Source organism: Bombina bombina, chromosome 7 (assembly GCF_027579735.1).
Source record: "Bombina bombina isolate aBomBom1 chromosome 7, aBomBom1.pri, whole genome shotgun sequence".
NCBI classification, from domain to species: Eukaryota; Metazoa; Chordata; class Amphibia; order Anura; family Bombinatoridae; genus Bombina; species Bombina bombina.
The window spans coordinates 90571341-90588170 of record NC_069505.1 but is presented as its reverse complement, the minus strand read 5'-3'; the positions used below and the strand labels follow the sequence as shown (position 1 = coordinate 90588170).

Sequence of the window (16830 nt, the reverse complement as noted above, 5' to 3'; positions counted from 1 at the left end):
GCACTATTAAGGGCTCTCTGAGGTCTTCAAGCAAAACTAATATTTTTTCTTCATTTCATGGATCGTCAGAACATTTCTGAGAAAACAATTTAAACTTCCTTTAATATAAACTTTAATAATTGCACTCAAGAAGAGTACTAGATTTTCTTGAAATTACATATCCTAATGTTTTACAATTTTCTTTTGTGAAACTAATTTTAATCATTGACCAAAATATTATAGAATACATTTTATTTAAAATGTTATTGAAATTGCTAATTTGCTGAAGTTGATGATTATTATTATGTAGACCAGCATAGCAATAATACAACTAACACATTGGTGATTGCATTACTTGAACCACTTGTCAATACTTGGAATAGTTCTATACACAGGGGCATCTTTTAATGCTTTACATACTTTACAGTATTGGATTTCAAAACTTGTCTTTCCTACTGGCTTGTATTCAGACCTCCAGTTGAAATATTGATGGTATCTTTTATCATCCTTGTTCAGCTTCAAAAGATAAGAAGCCAATTCCTTAGGACTGGGAAAATCATCTACATGTATAAATGAATCTGGGTGTAGAAAACGTTCATAGTTAGCACGAGGAGGTCCCATTACCACTGGCACAGTTCCTGAATGGAGTGAATTATACCATAGTTTTTCAGTGATATAGTCTTCATGGATACTGTTCTCAAAAGCCAGGTAGAATTTGTACGTAGAAAGAATCATTGTGTGATTATTCCTAGGGAGCAACATCTTGCCACGACCATATATGTCAATTTGGATGTATTTTTTAAGCTCCAAATAGAATTTGGTCCTCCGGTAGTTTGGATTCCAATTACTAACGACCCAAGCTACAAGTTTAGTCTTTAAAGGAATTGTAAAATTTTTATGTGAATCATGCTTCTCCAGCCATCCATAAGGAGTGAAGATATCAGAGTCTGCCTGGTAGGTCATGGTGAGGTTGATGAGGTTATCCATTAATGATATATTTGGGCTGCGAGATGGAGACTCTAAGTTGAACCAAATCCAATATTGCTTAGAGGGTCGTTGCATTTTGGGCAGCTGTTCTCTAGAGCTACATACATTTCTGTGATGCAGAATAACAGCATTGGCATCGGCATATAAATTACGGTCCACTGTGTAGAAACAACCAGCTGCGTCAAAGGGATGAGGGCACTGGTTGAGTGGGAATGGATTCTTAAAGGGCCATGTCCAAAGGAGAATAATAAGAGGCTTTTCCTGTATTAGAGGTGATGCATGTTGAGGTCTTTGAATAAGTTCGTTGTTACATTTAAAAAAATACCAAGATGTGGATAAAAAAATATATAACAATGCCAGTTGAAGGAATACAAATAAACTTATATTTTTTAAGACAGGTGAGTCCATGGCTTTCACAGTTCATTGAACACAATATTGCAAACAAATGTCACACTTGATTTCAGCTATAGAACACGTTACAAACCTTTCCAAATAAGATTCACTGCATCGTCATTATTATTTCTCTCCAGCTTAGATGTATTTCATTCCATTGTGGCTGTTGGATAACAGAAGAAAAACATTTACTTATTTCTAGTGTACTTTTTATAAAAGACATAGAAGGATGGATATATTTAAAGGGACAGTGTACTGTACAAATGATTTCACATTAATGTGTTTCCAAGTACTCGTCATAATAGCTGCAAATTTTTAAAATGTATGAGAAATCGATCCTTGAGGTATTTTATATGAAACAGCTGTTTTTGCTAGTTGAAACCTCAACCCAATAAAAAAGGCTGAGCTTGTAGGCAGAGGCACCTGGTTATCTTATCTGTCTAATTATTTACACAAAGTCTACCTTATTTTTGGCTAGATTACGAGTTTTTGTTGGTAAGGTTTGCGGTGCTAACAAGCCTTTTTTTCGCACCGCTCACTTAAGACAACTCTGGTGTTACAGGTTTTTCTAAACCCGGCGTTAGCTCAAAAAAGTAAGCGGAGAGCAAAATTTAGCTCCACATCTCACCTCAATACCGGCGCTGCTTACGGTAACGGTAAGCTGGCTAAACGTGCTTGTGCACAATTTCCCCATAGGAAACAATGGGGCTGAGCTGGCTGAAAAAAACCTAACACCTGCAAAAAAGCAGCGTTCAGCTCCTAACGCAGCCCCATTGTTTCCTATGGGAAAATACATTTTACGTCTACACCTAACACCCTAACATGAACCCCGAGTCTAAACACCCCTAATCTTACACTTATTAACCCCTAATCTGCCGCCCCCAACATCGTCGCCACCTGCATTATATTATTAACCCCTAATCTGCCGCTACGGACACCGCCGCCACTTACATTATACTTATGAACCCCTAATCTGCTGCCTCCAACATTGCCGAACCATACATTATATTTATTAACCCTTACTCTGCTGCCCCCAATGTCGCTGCAACCTAACTACATTTATTAACCCCTAATCTGCCGCCCCCAACGTTGCCGCTGCTATAATAAAGTTATTAACCCCTAAACCTAAGTCTAACCCTAACCCTAACACCCCACCTAATTTAAATATGATTTTAAATAATCTTAATAAAATTACTGCAATTAAATAAATTGATCCTATTTAAAACTAAATACTTACCTATAAAATAAACCCTAAGCTAGCTACAATATAACCAATAGTTACATTGTAGCTATCTCAGGATTTTTTTTTATTTTACAGGCAAGTTTGTATTTATTTTAACTAGGTACAATAGTTATTAAATAGTTAATAACTATTTAATAACTACCTAGCTAAAATAAAGACAAATTTACCTGTAAAATAAACCCTAACCTAAGTTGCAATTACACCTAACACTACACTATAATTAAATGAATTACCTAAACTAACTACAAACAATTACAATTAAATTAAATAAACTAAAGTACGAAAAACAACAAGTACTAAATTACAGAAAATAAAATAATAATTACAATTTTTTTAAACTAATTACACCTAATCTAATCCCCCTAATAAAATAAATAATAATAAAAAAAATTCCCTACCCTATACTAAAAAAAAAAGAAGCAAATAATAAAATTCCCAACCCTATACTAAATTACAAATAGCCCTTAAAAGGGCCTTTTGCGGGGCATTGCCCCAAAGTAATCAGCTCTTTTACCTGTAAAAAAAATACAATACGCCCCCAACATTAAAACCCACCACCCACACACCCAACCCTACTCTAAAACACACCCAATCCCCCCTTTATAAAATCTAACACTAACCCCGTGAAGATCACCCTACCTTGAGACATCTTCACCCAACCGGGCAGAAGTCCTCCACGAAGCCGGCCAGAAGTCTTCATCCGATCTGGGCAGAAAAGGACCTCCAGACGTCCAGAAGTCTTCATCCAGGTGGCATCTTCTATCTTCATCCATCGGAGCGGAGCGGAGCGGGTCCATCTTCAATCCAGCCGACGCGGAGCATCCTCTTCAAACGAAGTCCAACTGAAGAATGAAGGTTCCTTTAAATGACGTCATCCAAGATAGCATCCCTTCAATTCCGATTGGCTGATAGAATCCTATCAGCCAATCGGAATTAAGGTAGGAAAAATACTATTGGCTGATGCAATCAACCAATAGAATTGAAGTTCAATCCTATTGGCTGATCCAATCAGCCAATAGGATTGAGCTCGCATTCTATTGGCTGATCCAATCAGCCAATAGAATGCAAGCTCAATTCTACCTTCATTCTTCAGTTGGACTTCGTTTGAAGAATATGCTCCGCGTTGGCTGGATTAAAGATGGACCCGCTCCGCTCCGGATGGATGAAGATGCCGCCTGGATGAAGACTTCTGGACATCTGGAGGTCCTCTTCTGCCTGGATCGGATGACTTCTGGCCGGCTTCGTGAAGGACTTCTGCCCGGTTGGGTGAAGACGTCTCAAGGTAGGGTGATCTTCGAGGAGTTAGTGTTAGGTTTTATTAAGGGGGGATTGGGTGGGTTTTAGTTTAGGGTTGGGTGTGTGCGTGGTGGGTTTTAATGTTGGGGGGTTATTGTATTTTTTTTTTTACAGGTAAAAGAGCTGATTACTTTGGGGCAATGCCCCGCAAAAGGCCCTTTTAAGGGCTATTTGTAATTTAGTATAGGGTTGGGAATTTTATTATTTGCTTCTTTTTTTTTTAAATTTTATTAGGGGGATTAGATTAGGTGTAATTAGTTTAAAAAAATTGTAATTATTTTTTTTATTTTCTGTAATTTAGTGTTTGTTGTTTTTCGTACATTAGTTTATATAATTTAATTGTAATTAATTGTAGTTAGTTTAGGTAATTTATTTAAATATAGTGTAGTGTTAGATGTAATTGTAACTTAGGTTAGGGTTTATTTTACAGGTAAATGTGTATTTATTTTAGCTAGGTAGTTATTAAATAGTTATTAACTATTTAATAACTATTGTACCTAGTTAAAATAAATACAAAGTTGCCTTTAAAATAAAAATAAATCCTGAGATAGCTACAATGTAACTATTAGATATATTTTGTAGCTAGCTTAGGGTTTATTTTATAGGTAAGTATTTAGTTTAAATAGGAATAATTTAATTAATTGTAGTAATTTTATTTATATTTATTTAAATAATATTTAATTTAGGGGGGTGTTAGGGTTAGACTTAGATTTAGTGGTTAATACATTTAATATAGTAGCAGCGACATTGGGGGCGGCAGATTAGGGGTTAATAAATGTAGGTAGGTGTCGGCGATGTTAGGGACGGCAGATTAGGGGTTAATAAAATTTAACTAGTGTTTGCGAGGCGGGAGTGCTGCGGTTTAGGGGTTAATATATTTATTTAAGTGGCGGCGATGTCCGGTCAGCAGATTAGGGGTTACATTTTTTTTTCAATTGTTTGCGATGGGGGGGGGGCTCAGTTTAGGGATTAATAGGTAGTTTATGTATGTTAGTGTACTTTTTAGCACTTTAGTTAAGAGTTTTATGTTACGGCGTTAGCCCATAAAACTCTTAACTACTGACTTTTATATGCGGTAGGAGTCTTGACAGGAGAGGGTCTACCGCTCACTTTTTCCAAGACTTGTAATACCGGCATTAGGAAAATCCCATTGGAAAGATAGGATACGCAATTGATCTAAGGGGATTTGTGGTATGCTCGAGTCGCGGAAAAAAAGTGAGAGGTACACCTGTACCTGCCAGACTCCTAATACCAGCGGGCGTTAAAAAGCAGTGTTGAGACCCCTTAACGCTGCTTTTTAAGGCTAACGCAAAACTCGTAATCTAGGTGTTTATTTCTTACTATTTACTCAAACATTAAGACTTGGGGCTCCATTTATTAAGCAGTAGATGCTGCTTCGAAGCCCCATTATTTCAGGCTCGCCTTAAAAGGAAGTTAAGAAGCAGCGGTCACAAGACCGCTGTTCCTTAACTTGTCCACCACCTTTTAGGTGTCAGATTGAAATCATCCTGATCCGATTAGGATGATTGACAGACCCTGCTAGCGGAATTGTACAAGTATTTCACTAGAAATGCTTGTGCAGTGTTAAATGTTGGCATTTAGCGATGTTATAATGAATCATGTCTGCTCGACATTTGTTAAATCTACCCCCATAGAGAGAACAATGGAAAATTAACATTTTAGTATCTCTCTGTTACACCCTCCACTGGAAGCACAATTTAATCTAATATTCTTCTACTAGTCCTAAAGCCTACACACGGCCCTTTTTTGCAGTACAGCGGTCCCACCCCTTGCTCTCTCTCCCTCTGTCCCCCTCTCTTTTGAGCTCTCTCTCTGTCTCTCTTTTATGATCTCTCTCTCTCTCTCTGTCCCCCTCTTTTTTGAGCTCTCTCTCTCTGTCCCCCTCTCTTTTTTTCTCTCTCCCCCCTCTCTTTTGTGCTCTCTCTCCCCCCTCTCTTTTGTGCTCTCTCTCCCCCTCTCTTCTGTGCTCTCTCTCTCCCCTCTCTGTTTTGTGCTCTCTCTCCCCACTCTCTTTTGTGCTCTCTCTCCCCCCTCACTTTTGTGCTCTCCCTCCCCCCTCTCTTTTGTGCTCTCTCTCCCCCTCTCTTCTGTGCTCTCTCTCTCCCCTCTCTGTTTTGTGCTCTCTCTCCCCACTCTCTTTTGTGCTCTCTCTCCCCCCTCACTTTTGTGCTCTCCCTCCCCCCTCTCTTTTGTGCTCTCTCTCCCCCCTCTCTTTTGTGCTCTTTCTGCCCCACTCTTTTGCTCTGTCTCCCCCCTCTCATTTTGCTCCATCTCCCCCTTCTCTTTCGCTCCATCTCCCCCCTCTTTTGCGCACTACAGACCACGCCCCTACCATGCCAGTTCCACCCGGTCACGCCAACACCCATGCCACGCCTTGGCCCCACCAATTCTGCCAGGTACCCGTCCACTCATTCCGGACAGCAGATCAGGTTAGTTTGTGTAAGGCCAGGGATGTTTGTCCTTGCACTGTCTCTACTGTGCATGACAGCTTCGGACAAACAAACTTCCTAAGTTCAAAGTTATTAATTTATTTCTATTTTCAAATTTGCTTTGTTGCCATGATATTCTGTGTTGAAGAGATTCCTAGGTAGCATCTGGAGCACTATGTGGCAGGAAATAGAGCTGCCCTCTAGTGCTCTTGCAAATAGATACAATTCTTGCAAAACTGCTGCCATATAATGCTCCAGAAATGGGCAAGCATACGTCCTTGCTTTTCAAAAAAAGATACCAAGATAACAAGGAAAAATTTATAGAACTAATTTAGAATGTTGTTTACAATTGCATGCTCTATCTGAATCATGAAATACACATTTTTGTGTTTCATATCCCTTTAAGTTACTGAAATTATCAGTATACGTGGGGATACAACAAGCAAAATCAGCTATTTCAAATAACAAAATAAACTGTAAATAATTAAATACATTCTAGCAGATAAAATAGATAACTGGGAACACATTAAAGAAAAAGTTACACTATACTCTACCTTTTAATATGACTGTATTTTTAGAGTAAAGATAATGTATAAGACAAACAAGTCTTCAGTTATACAAGCGGAATACAAAATAACATAGTAGATGAGGTTGAAAAAAAGACCAAAGCACATCAAGCTCAACCTATACAAATCTAATATACTTACAAAAAGCTCCAGTTAAACTTAAATTAATCCTATTAAAAGATGACCCATTTAACACAAGCAATCATATCCCTGAATTATGTTTCTAGCTAGAAATGTATCCAAACCATTTTTAAATGTATCTAATGTATTGTATTTAGCTACCTCCTTTGGTAAATTCCACAATTTGATTGTTCTTACAGTGAAAAAAGTTTCTGTTTCAGGAGATTTAATTTCCTTTCCTCCAGCCTTAAATTGTGACCTCTTGTCACAAACAATTCTTGTGGAATAAACAGAGCTTCTGTCATTTCTGTATATGGGCCTTGAATACATTTATATAAAGTAATCATGTCACCTCTCAAGGGCCTTTTTTCTATAAAAAAACAGATCCAGTTTGGCTAAACTCTAGCTTAAATTCTCCATTCCCCTTATTAACTTTGTGGCCCTTCTATGAACTTTTTCTAGGTCTGCAATGTTTTTTTTTTTAGATTGGTCCCCAGAACTGTACTCCATACTATAGGTGAGGTCTTACCAATGATTTATATAGTGACAGAATTATGCTTTCCTCCCTTGCGTCAATGCCTCTTTTAATTCATGCTAGTATCTTATTAGCCTTAGAAGCCGATGCCCTGCCTTGTGCACCCATCTTTAGCTTGTTATCTATTAACACTAACAAATGCCTTTCCTCCTCTGTTTGGCTAAATCTAGTCCAATTTAAATAATATATTGCCTGCTTATTTTTACTTCTAAAATGTAGAACCTTGCATTTTTCCGTATTGAATCTCATTTTTCATTTACCTGCCCATACTTCTAGTTTTTGCAGAACCCCTTGTAACGCAAGTTCATCCTGCTCTGACCTTACACAATTTTGTATCATCTGCAAAAATAGAGATGTTGCTATTTAATCCTTGCTCCAAGTCATTAATAAAAAATATTAAAAAGAACTGGGCCCAGTACTAATCCCAGGGAGAGTCCAATCTGAGTATAATCCATTTACTACTACTCGTTGTTCCCTGTCTTTTATCCAGTTATTTATCCATGAGCTAACATTTTCAGATATTTCTAGTCCCTTAATTTTGTACATTAATCTCTCATGTGGCACTGTATCAAACGCCTTTGCAAAATCCAAGTATATCACATCAACAGATTTCCCTTTATCTATATATTTCCTTCCTTTCTCAAAGAATCTAATTAGATTTGTTTGACATGATCTATTTCTCATAAATCCATGCTGATATGAGCTCATAGCGGCATAGTTATCAAGCTCTGTATGGAGCTTGATGCCCGTGTTTCTGGTGAGCCTTCAGGCTCGCCGGAACAGAAGTTATGAAGCAATGGTCTTAAGACTGCTGCTCCATAACCTGTCCGCCTGCTCTGAGGCGGCGGATAGACATCGCCAGAAATCAACCCGATCAAATATGATTGGGTTGATTGACACCCCCTGCTAGCGGCAGATTGGCCACAAATCTGCAGAGGGCAGCATTGCACCAGCAGTTCACAAGAACTGCTGGTGAAATGATAAATGCCAAGAGAGTATGCTGTCGGCATTTATCAATGTGCAGCGGACATGATCCACAATATCGGATCATGTCCACTCGCATATTAATAAATAGGCCCCATAATCTTGTTTACACAAATATATACTCATCAATATAATCACTTATGGTCTCTTCAAGTAGTTTCTCTATTATTGATGTCAGACTAACTGTCTATAGTTTCCTGGATCAACCCTTCTTCCTTTTTGAAAAATGACATCACATCAGCTTTATGCCAGTCCTGGGGTACTATGCCTGAGGATATTGAGTCTTGAACACTTATGACTAGAGGTTTGCCTATAACAGTGCTAAGTTCCCGTAAAATCCTTGGGTGTATTCCATCTGGGCCTAAAATTTTATTTACCTTACTATTATCCAATTTTATTTAGCTAGATGCATGAAAAGTAAACAAAAACAGAATTATATCACAACAATTAAGAAAGACGGGGTTAGAATAACTAAATCTGATGAAATCAGAGACAATTTTTTCCAATTTATAAAAAATACTTTACTCTCCATCTGAGATTATTAATAATAATAATAGACACATTTTGGCAAAATTTGTCACTTTCTCTGATATCAGAAAAACAAGAGCAATTGGCCCTAAAAAGTCAGAATGTTAACATCGTCATAAAACAGGCGGACAAGGGTGGTTCAGTGGTTTTGATGGATAGGTCCTACTATATTGATGAAGCGCACAGACAGTTATGGAACACTGAGAATTATGAAAGGCTGAGACAGGACCCTACTAGAAATTTCCAATGACAGCTTAGCACCTTCTTGATGGAGCATTGGAGAAGGGATTTATCGATAACAACACATTTCGATACTTGTATGTGAAACACCCTGTTACTCCAATATTCCATCACTTACCGAAGGTGCATAAATCGACTGTAAACATTCAGGGTAGACCTATTGTAAGCGGAATAGGGTCTATGCTTGAGCATTTGTCCGAGTGGTTGGATGATGTTTTGCAACCTCTGGTTAAAACTCTCCCGGGTTATACCAGGGATTCTAAACATGTATTAAATATTGTGGAACAGGTGGAATGGACACAGGATTCTGGATGGCTCACTGTGGATGTTGAAGCTTTATATTCATCTATACCCCATGATATGGGTTTGAAAGTGATAGACTATTTTCTGGAGAATGAAACAACACACAGTGAGTATTCTGTCCATATTTTCATATGTAAATCTATAAGTGCTATTTTAGTTCTTGTGCTCCCTTTAGTGTTATGTTTTATTATTGTATGCAATTTAATGTATATTCTCTGTTCTACCTCTGACCTTTTTGAGTTCACTGCCTGCCTCCATTTTAGTTTCACTTTGTGTGTGTAAATTAGTTTAATTTTGTGTGTGTAAAGTTCGCTAGAACTTTCTGCTAATAGCTTTGTAGAGGCAAATTCTTTTTATCTGGCAATTACCACTTCTGGAACTTCAGAATTCTTTCTTTGCATCAATAAAGCATGAAGGATTCACACATCTCTGCTGTGGAATTTGTCTGATTTAAGCTACTGCTGGATTCTACTAACTTGTAAGTAAGATTGCATGTCTAAACTTTCCATCAGAAGGCAGTCATCTTGCAAACAGTAGATGAAAACAGAATAGTAAAAAGAATACCTTCAGAGTTATTAATCTTCAATAGAAAGACTCATGTTTGTTAAACTGAATATAGATCAGTTTGTAACTAAAAAATGTTATATAAATAAGAAGCTGCATTGCTTGCTGCACACATCTCAGTAAATGTTTCTGCATTTAACAAGGAAGTCTCCATTAAGCATCTGCACTGTCTCACACAAAATAATCTGCAGCTGAGAAGTGTACACTGAACTTTTGTATAATTGTCAGTTTTCTTCAGAGAAATTTATTACTGCAGTGAAAATAGCTCTAATCTAGTGACTCAAAATGTCTTAAAAGCAACTTGCAATACAAGCTACACTGTCACAGGAGAAAGAGCAGAGCATTAGACCACAGCGTACAATAAAACCCACTGAGAAAGTCATACAGAATTATCAAGTTGAGAAATATGAATTACTGGATACATTGGATAAAATGTGGGAGAAGGTTAGAAAATGTTTGTCTTTAGCTAATGAATCTCTTGATGACAGAGAACAGTTACACAAGATTGCTGACAGACTAAATGCTTGTTATGTAAACTATGAAAGGTTGTCACGCAAATATTTTAATCTGCTATCAAAAACTAATGTTGAGGAAACTGGGCATGAATCTAATCAACAGCACAATAAGTTAGTGCAAAGCACATTAGCAACAGCTGAAAGCAGGATTGGAGACTTGCTAGAATCCAGATCACTGCATGCTGCTTCAACAATTCGCTCTGCTAAATCTAGAAGTACTTCCTCTTCATCTATAAGCTCAGCCATTATCAAAGCATGTGCAGAAGCAGAAGCTGCAATGGTGCGTGCCTCTTTTAGCAAAAAAGAAGCAACACTGAAAATGTAGGCAGCAAACCAGAAGAAGGAAAAAGAATTAGAAGCAGCGAAAAAAGAAACAGATTTAGAAATACTGCAAAATAAAAAAGAAGCAGCTGTCACCATGGCAAGATTAAAAGTACTTGAGACAGCCAAAACAGAAGAACTCCTAGAATATCCATCAGACTACCCAGAGAAACAAACATGTGATTATGTTCTTAACCAGAGTGGAAAACACTACAACTCCTTTGAGGAGGATGAAGGAGGCCATGCTCTTAAAGACAGAAGTTGGAATGATGTGCACCCTATCACAAATTATATACATCTCAATAGCGATCCAATTGCTCCAGCTAGAACGGATGCAATTCAGCAGATAAGCAGCTCAGGTGTCAATGCACAAATCACACAACCTCTTGTAAACAAACAAATATGGGGCCCATAACAGTCACTTCCATTAAGATCAGTGAAAGAAAAAGCTTCAGCTGGATTAAATGTATCAGCGAACCCATACTATCCCTCAGCATTCAATTCCTAGTATCCAAGTGATCTTCAGGCACCTCCAGTAACAAAGACTGAAAGGTTAGAGATGTCTGAGTTTTTAAAGTATATGATTCGACGTGAGCTTACTAATACAAGTCTTACAAAATTTGATGATCTGCAAGAGAACTACAGGTCTTGGAAGTCTACATTCAAGACTGCTGTTGAATATTTAGGTATATCTGCTAGAGAAGAGCTTGATCTGCTGGTAAAGTGGTTAGGTGCTGAATCTGCAGAACGTTTTAAGAGGCTCAAAGCTGTCCATGTAGACAACCCAGTTGCAGGTTTAAAAATGGTTTGGGAATGTTTGGATCAGACCTATGGTAGTCCAGAAGTAATTGAAAATGCCATTTTTATTATCAATATGCAAAATACATCCCATCACATTTCAAAATACATTCACATTTCGGTACAGCACAGAGTCATTAGGCATTACATCAATATGACCATTGTACATCTTCCTTTTTCTGTATCAAGTTTTACCATTGGCTGTAGGTTGAGATTACAGTCCATATAATGTTGTATAATATCTCACCATGTGGTTGTAATACTAGTATCGAAGATCAGTCTCCTTCTGTTTCACCGATTAACATGAATATTAACATAGATTCCCTGCATATTATTTTTTTCCCTTATATTTTATTTTAATAAACAAACAAAGAAGAACAAAAAAACAAAATAACAAGTGGTCGAATGATAGGCACCTGTGTGTGTCATTGCCGTTTGGTACCTCAAAAACCATGTTCCATATAGGGGACAGAGTATCCATAACAACCCCTTCCCTTATCAGCAATTCCTGACCCGTATTAATATTCTGTCTACAAATGTAGTTAAGGGCCCCAAGAAATTCAGTGTGTCAATTTGTTTGCATTAACCAGTAAAACCATGTTTTGTGGTAGTTATCTACGTTTCCCAGGATAAAAGCTGCAGTTTCATGGAGTTTATGTGTCAAACTAATTCTATTTAGGCTTTCCTGCCAAGTTGGTGCCTTCTCCCTCCAATACTTAGCAATGCATATTCTTGTAATTGTGCAAAGTATTCTGATGAAAGTATTAATATGATGATGGTATTTTGGGAGTGGCATATTAAGGAGTCCCTGGGACATAGTTAATGTAATCTGTTCCTCTAGTAGTGTACTAAGAAGGTTAGATAGTTTCGACCAAATCTGTTTAACCTCATTGCATTCCCACCACATATGTACATAAGTTCCTATTTTGTTACATCCTCTGTAGCATTTCCTATTGTTTACTTCTGTAAAGTGGGATGTTTTTATTGGGGTTAGATACCACCTAAAAATGGTCTTATAGCTATTTTCTCGCAGATCTGCACTTATCAGTCCTCTGCAAGAGGAATAAAGTAGTTCATACCATTCCTTCACCTCCATACCATTGCCCAAATCAGTCTCCCATTTGCACATAAGTGAAGACTTTTCCTCACTTGTTGCGGACTGTAATGCTATGTATAGTCGTGAGATGGTATGTTTTAGTCTGGTGCCAGTACTGCATATTTTCTCCAAAGTGGTACTGAGTTGGTTTCGTGTGGTGGATAAAAACTTATGTAAGGCAGAAGTAACTTGCAGGTATAAATACCACCTAAGGGGGTCTGGTGCAAGTTTTTCCTGAGTCTGTGTAAAGGTTAATGGCTTACCGTGTGTTGTCATGTCTCCCACCCTATAAAGGCCCTTATTTACCCATTTGTCTAATTGTTTCCTGTATTCCTTTGGGATTAGATATCTGAGTGGTGTCTTAAGTGAATTATCTGGGACCAGTTTTTTTTTCTTATTTAAGGTTCTCCAGTGTTCCACCGAGTGGCCGGTAATTGGAGAGTAATTGTGAATTTCTTGTACCGACACAGAAGTGTCCCATATTAGAGCCTCTGGGGAGTCAACCTCTCCCAAATCCGCTTCCATCCCTATCCAGATTATATCAGGGTTAGAGGATCCCATTAGCACTGTTTGAGCCAGTCTAGAGGCATTATAGTAATCTGTCAGGTTAGGGACTCCAATCCCACCTAGCTGTCTATGTTTTGTCATTATCTGATAAGGGATTCTGGAGTGCTTTTTGTTATTAATAAAATGAATAAATTCTGACTGTATTGTCTCCAGATCTCTCCTAGGAACCGCTATCGGTAAGGTCCTGAACAGATATAGTAGTCTCAGGAGGATATTCATTTTTATAGCTGAAATTCTGCCATACCACGAAAAGTTAAGGTGTTTCCAATTTGCGATATCTTTACGGATATCTTTATACAATGGCAAATAATTGACTCCATATAGGTCCTTAAATTGAGTAGACAAATTAATTCCCAAGTATTTGACATATGATTTAACCCAAGAAAATTCAAAATTGAGTTCAATTCGTTTTTTCGTTTGGAGTGATAATGCTATTGCCATTGCTTCACTTTTGTCCATATTTATTTTATATCCCGATATGGCAGAAAATCGGTCCAAGACATCATAAAGGATAGTAAGGGAGGTCAGGGGCTTGGTCAAAGTCAACAAAACATCGTCTGCAAAAAGGGCAATCTTGTAGTTCTTCTTTTTAAGTTGGAAGCCTGTGATGCCAGGGTTTTGTCTAATACAAGCAGCTAATGGCTCCATCCAGAGCGTGAACAACAGTGGCGAGAGAGGGCATCCCTGTCTCGTACCATTTTTAATATTTATAAGTTTGGAGTGATGTCCAATAGCCCTAACAGTGGCTGTAGGTGCAGAATATATACCCCTTAGAGCTGTCACAAATGGGCCCCTAAATTCCATCTTATCTAAGACAGCGAACATGTATGTCCAATCAATTCTATCAAACGCCTTCTCCGCATCCAATGATAGGACCAGAGAAGGCATTTTCGATCTTGTCAGTTGGTTAATGATCGTGAGTATTTGTCTGATGTTGTCAGGGGCTTCCCTGCCCATCACAAACCCAACCTGATCTGGATGGACGATATCTGGCAGTATGGTTTTAAGCCTGTTAGCTAATATTTTGGTGAAGATCTTAATATCTTGATTTATAAGAGAGATGGGTCTATAACTAGCACACAATTTGACATTTTTCCCTGGTTTGGGTATTACAGCTATTCTTGCTCTAAGGAGATCTGGAGGTATTGCATGCCCCTGCATAATATGATTTGAAAGTTTAACCAAATGGGGAACTAATGAGGACTGGAACAACTTATAATATTCACCCGGGAGTCCATCAGGACCTGGGGCCTTTCCTGGTTTTAAGTCTTTAACTGCCTGTTGAACTTCAGTCAATGTAATGTCTTGATTCAAACTATCCCTGTCTTTGTCTGTCAAAGAGGTTAGTGATGTTTGATTAAGAAAGTTGGTTAGTGAAGCTGTAGTTTGTGCTGAATGAGTCACCTTATTTCCGTCATAGAGATCACTATAGTAATCAGCAAAGCAGTCAACTATCTCCTGAGGGTGAGTTGTGTTAGTACCGTTTTGTTTCTGAATGTGTGCAATGGCCGCTACCCTCAATTTATCACGAATTTTATTAGCCAGATATCTATCCGGTTTATTGGAGTATATATAATAATTTGTCTTAAGTCTGAATGCCGCCTTAACTGACTGATCATTAAGAATATTGGCTAATGTTGAGCGTTTTTCTTGCAGTTGTTGATAAAGAGCCTTAGAATGAGTGAGTCTGTGTTGCCGCTCTAGAGTGTTTATTTCATTTTGGAGTTCTAGTCTTTGACTGTTACATTTCTTAACCAATGTAGCTTTTTCCCTTATAAGCAGTCCTCTTAAAAAGGTCTTGTGAGCTGCCCAGGTTGAAATAGGATTTTCAGTCGTCCCTGTGTTGATCCCCCAATATACAGGTACTAAGGGAGGCGCTAAAAAAGCCAAAGGTATCAAGCACTTATACAGTTTATTAAAAACACATAAACAGGGGGCGGAGCCAACTAGCAAGGAGAATGGATGCTTCTCTGCAGAGCTCCTGCTTATAATACAGTTTAGAAGCTATAATACAGTCATTTAAGGATACAATTTATTTTAAAAAATGCAACTGGGGCATTGTTTGATCCAGGATTAACAAAACTCCTGCTAGCTATGATCCTTCCACCGCTATCCTAATACTAGCCAGCACACTGCAGGGAGGACAAGCCAAAAATGGCGGGTAACGCACATCATGGCTCTAACCTGATCTTCGTATGCACTAAAGATCTCGCAGGCCTGCAACTACCCACACACAGAAGGAGTGACATATAGACATTGAGCCATACTGGCTCGAGATCAATGAACGATCTGGGAGATAGAGAAATAAACAGCGCACAAACTTCCATTTCTGCAAGAGACGTCATTGGCTTGAAGGAAGACGGAAACCTACCCTAGTGCATTAGTTCTCCTAGGGAGCCATGATGCCGATGGAGCTCATCACTTTACTTCTGGATGAACTCTCTACCCGTTTAGACCGGCACTATACGGCTTGCATTGATGCGCTGCATGGCAGAGCCGACTCACCCTCTCCAGCATCGCTCATCCCCGACACTGATACATGTGCTGCTCAGGGGGAAGCAGTGGGGCCCCGTTACTACTCTAGGGTGACAGACATACTGAACCTCCAGCGCGCACAATGGGGGGACCTTGAACCTAGCATAGCCCATAAAGAGGAGGAGGTAGAACCTGCTGAGATTTCTTCTCCTACTGACATCACGGAGGCTCCAGTGACTGCGGAAACAGCTCTGGTACGTGGGGACACGCAGCAGCCAGACCAACTGAAGAGGCCACTTAGACTGTCTATGCTACTCTATAACGGCTGTACCTTTATGGCTCAGATTGAAGGAGCTGTTGGTCTCGGATGGCCGGGGTTCTCTACAGTCCTATCGCCATCCTCATGGACTTTAAGAGACACTTTTCCCAAGATTATTCAGTGGATTCTATCACCCACAGCTAGAGCTGGCGTGGGGTGACTTGGTTTTTCTGTTTCGGGGAGGAAGGTACCACTCTAGGACTCTGTCTCTTATGTAATGGATCTCCCGAATGATGGTCTATAGACCTGAAATAAAGGACTACCTACCCCCAAAATACTGTATACTCAGCTTTCTCTCCTCAAGATTATAATACGATAAGTATCCCTTTATTTAGTTCAAGTTTGCTCTCAAAATTTTGATGGCTATCTTAGGGACTACTGTAATTCATATGATGTTAGAATTATATACTTGAACTGTTAAACATCTACATCTAAATACTTTGAACTATCAAGAAAGAACTCTCTAGATACCCCTATGCTATGGGAAAGTTTCCACGGTACATCCTTAAATTTAACATTTCCCTAACCTAGGTTTTTTTTTTGCATTTTTT

At 38.6% G+C, this 16830-nt stretch overlaps 1 protein-coding gene across 1 annotated transcript; it reads right to left on the bottom strand.

Annotated features, from left to right (window-relative positions):
* Window positions 1-330: 330 nt before the first annotated feature.
* On the bottom strand, window positions 331-14133 carry LOC128636248 (alpha-(1,3)-fucosyltransferase fut-6-like). The gene is made up of 2 exons (XM_053689286.1): window positions 13225-14133; window positions 331-1227 (listed from the first exon to the last, which is right to left on the bottom strand). Exons 1-2 carry the CDS (start codon window positions 14131-14133, stop codon window positions 331-333), a joined length of 1806 nt encoding a protein of 601 aa, XP_053545261.1.
* Between the last annotated feature and the right edge of the window lie 2697 nt (window positions 14134-16830).

What these genes read in the sequence shown, in the direction of transcription:
- LOC128636248 (XM_053689286.1), bottom strand. Translation starts at nt 14,133, where the DNA reads ATGGAGCCATTAGCTGCTTGTATTAGACAAAACCCTGGCATCACAGGC. An exon ending in GGAAACAATTAGACAAATGG is followed by an intron (nt 1,228 to 13,224) that starts GTAAATAAGGGC and finishes CCTCTAATACAG; the next exon opens with GAAAAGCCTCTTATTATTCT.